The sequence below is a fragment of the Postia placenta genome (assembly GCF_002117355.1).
Source record: "Postia placenta MAD-698-R-SB12 unplaced genomic scaffold POSPLAscaffold_18, whole genome shotgun sequence".
Lineage (NCBI taxonomy): Eukaryota > Fungi > Basidiomycota > Agaricomycetes > Polyporales > Adustoporiaceae > Rhodonia > Rhodonia placenta.
The window spans coordinates 810,863-814,213 of NW_020169849.1; the positions used below are offsets into that span (position 1 = coordinate 810,863).

At 55.6% G+C, this 3,351-nt stretch overlaps 1 protein-coding gene across 1 annotated transcript; it reads right to left on the bottom strand.

The window, feature by feature from the left end:
* Window positions 1–1,905: 1,905 nt before the first annotated feature.
* Window positions 1,906–2,529, bottom strand: POSPLADRAFT_1156660 (hypothetical protein; the record flags this gene model as incomplete). The annotated part of the gene is made up of 3 exons (XM_024487088.1): window positions 1,906–1,945; window positions 2,014–2,063; window positions 2,179–2,529. Coding segments are annotated over 3 exons (441 nt in total), but the record flags the coding sequence as incomplete, so codon positions are not given.
* Between the last annotated feature and the right edge of the window lie 822 nt (window positions 2,530–3,351).

Below are 3,351 nucleotides of genomic sequence, written 5' to 3' on the forward strand. Positions count from 1 at the left end.
CGTTGGAATCAGGAGATCGAGCAGTACCTGCGTGCTTTCACAAGCCACAGGCAGGATGATTGGGCGAAGCAGTTGCCGCTCGCGGAGTTCGCATTGAACAACCGAGTTCATTCCACGACCAGGCACTCCCCTTTCTTCCTGCATCAGGGGTACCATCCTGAGATCCAAGTGCGGATCAATCTGATGTCCACGATGCCCGCTGCCGCCGACCGGCTTAAGATTCTGAAGGAGATTCGCGATGATACGCGCTCTGCACTCAAGCTGTCAGCCGAGCGCATGAAGGTGTACTACGACAAGCACGTGCAGGAGGCACCGGTCTTCATGCCGGGGGACAAGGTCTGGCTTGACGCTCGGAACCTTAAGCTGAAACAGCCGAGCAAGAAGCTCAGTCCCAAGCGCCTCGGACCATATGCCGTGCAGCGAAAGCTTGGAGACTTGGATTATGAATTAGTCCTGCCGAAGTCGGTGCCGGTGCATCCGGTATTCCATGTCTCCTTGCTCAGCAAGTACACGCGTAGCGATATTCCGGGCCAGGAGCCGGAGGAGCCGCCTGCAATTGAGGTTGAGGGCGACGAGGAGTACGAGGTTGAGCGGATCAAGGATTCGCAGATCTTCCGGCGTCAGCTGCAGTACCTCGTCAAGTGGAAGGGTTATGACGACTCGCACACGTCATGGGAACCGGCGCGCAACGTTGCCAATGCGCCGGCCCTCATAGCTGACTTCCACCGGAAGTGTCACGACTTGAGGTCAAGCGACAGGGGAAGATCTGAAAGCTGGGGGCGTCCGACTAAATTTCACCGAAGCGATGGTGAGCAGCGCTCAAACCTAAGGCTAGGGACAAGTAAATTAGTATTGAATAAGTAAGTAAGTACAGGGGCTTACTGACCTAGGGACAAGAGGTCGAAACTGAGGTCCCTAGGGCAGCAGAGGCCGGTTTATATACATGGGGAGATTAGGGCAGGCTGTGCGCGTTGGTCCGTGCGCAGCTGGTCCATGCACAGCATGCTGACGTGGCCCCGGGGGCCGGTGAGTCAGAGCGGCTGTGTCAGCGGAGCCCGAGCTGTGCCGTGCACTGCCGTCCTATCTAATCTGATCATACAGTAGATAGCGACGCGTCCATATCGGGCATGTAGTACAGAGGTCGCGGGTCCGAGCCCGCGAAAAGGAAAAAATTAAAAAATGGCTAGACGCCGTGTCAACTCGTGACAGAAAGAATCCGAATGCCCCTCGTCGCCTCAATGCCGCAGTCTTTGGTGGTCTCAACTTTCAGCCAATGCCTTTGCCGCTGACTGAAGCACGCTGCCGCTCCGGGTGGGAGATGGGCAAAGGCATCTCGCATGAGGTCATGCACCATTGAGGGGGGGGGTAATGTCACGAGTTGGTACGGCGTCTAGCCATTTTTTAATTTTTTCCTTTTTGCAGGCTCGAACCCGCGACCTCTGTACTACATGCCTGATATGGACGCGTTGCTATCTACTGTATGATCAGATTAGATAGGACGGCAGTGCACGGCACAGCTCGGGCTCCGCTGACACAGCCGCTCTGACTCACCGGCCCCCGGGGCCGCGTCGGCATGCTGTGCACGGACCAGCTGCACACGGACCAACGCGCACAGCCTGCCCTTATCTCCCCATGTATATAAGCCGGCCTCTGCTGCCCTAGGGACCTCAGTTTCGACCTCTTGTCCCTAGGTCAGTAAGCTCCCATGTATCCTTACTTACCCTTTACTAACTAATACATTTCTTGTCCTTAGCCTTAGGTTTGAGCGTCGCTCACCATCGCTTCGGTGAGAATCAGTCAAACGCCCCCAGCTCCTTTTAGGTTTTCCCCTGTCGCTAGACCTCAAGTCGCAACATTACGTCAAAACTCCACAAAGCTGCCGGCGTTCCTCGGAACCCCACACACTCACTTTCCTTTCCCATAGGTTGGGTGGTGCGCACCCCTACTGTACCCTACGATACGTAGATAGCCTACTATACATCGCCAACACTAGAGAGACGAACTCTTCAGTACCTGCGCTTCAGTGAGCGGTACTTGTCCTCACGGATGCGTAGCCTTGGTTCCTGCTGCATAATAGTCAAAAGCAGTATTGGGCCCTACGTGAACTGCGAATCTCAGTGTCATCTCGGGCGCTGTAGGTGTAAGCTAGTATAGCACGGCCTTTCGTAGTATGCGCACCTCCCCTTCCTCCCCCCATCCAATGTGGCTGCCTGCCAAGGCCAGATCCACGCATTCAACTCTCAGGATCTCATCGACGTCTACATCCCAGACGGCCCTGAGACTATCCTCTACCATTGCGAGCAGCAGCCGTGCCCAAATCGGACACCCCAATCGATCGAGGAAGATTACCCTCGTTACAAGGCGATCCGACGAGCGCAACATCCGCTCGGACCCCGAAGCACCCTCGCATCTCGATCGGCCTCGCGGCACTCTCGCCCTGTCTCCCCTAGCTCCCGCCTCCCTCAAACTGTCGTCGATCCAGGTCAAGCGCGAGGAGATCTCCCTCCAGACCCTGTGCCAGAGCCTGAGCCTGAGGAGGGTGAGGGTGAAGAAGGAGTCTTGGAGTCCGAGTCCACGGATTCTACTCGGTCCGCTGATACGACCTACGAAACCCTAACCCCTAACCTGGGTGCGACCTAAAGGGACTAGAGAGACGGATTATAGTCTAAAGAGAGGGGAGTTAGCAGCAAGGTGTCCCGCGGTTCGAGTGAACACGAGAAACGCCTTCGGAAAAGGCTACGAACGCTAGGGAAGGTACAAGATGGCTTCGACACGTCGTCGAAGCTACTCGGAGGCTGTGGGTGGTTAGCGGAGACGATCAAAGCTCGGGAGAGCTCTTCGACGTATCGTAGAAGGAAGGGACACGACTCGAAGGGGGGGACTTAGCTAGGACGCAGTTCGCAGTTTCTTCGACAACCGTCGAAGTCGAAGGGTTCGTCGAGACGGTATCGACGAGTACACGCAGTGGACGAGGTTTCGAGGTTACGCAGCGAGAGACGAAGTGACACAGTTTAAAGGCTTAGACACGGGGCGAACTCGACTTATGAGCTCTGAACTCGAGGGGGGAACCGGATCTTGTGTTTTTGGGGAGAAGTATGACAGATTTTATACTACACAGGACGCTATGACTATTCGAGAGTGGCACACTGGTACAAGGGGCTTTGCATTGTTCCTCAAGAAGCTGCCTCACTGAGGGGCACATACCAAGTCCATCGGTAGAGTGACGTCATGCCAAACGCAGAGATGAAGAGAAACATGCAAGACACTTCGGACTGGTGTCCATCGTTGAAGGCATGTCGCGAGGTTTGATACCTAATCGGGAAAGACCGGCTACGTCGGTGTGGCTTGGAG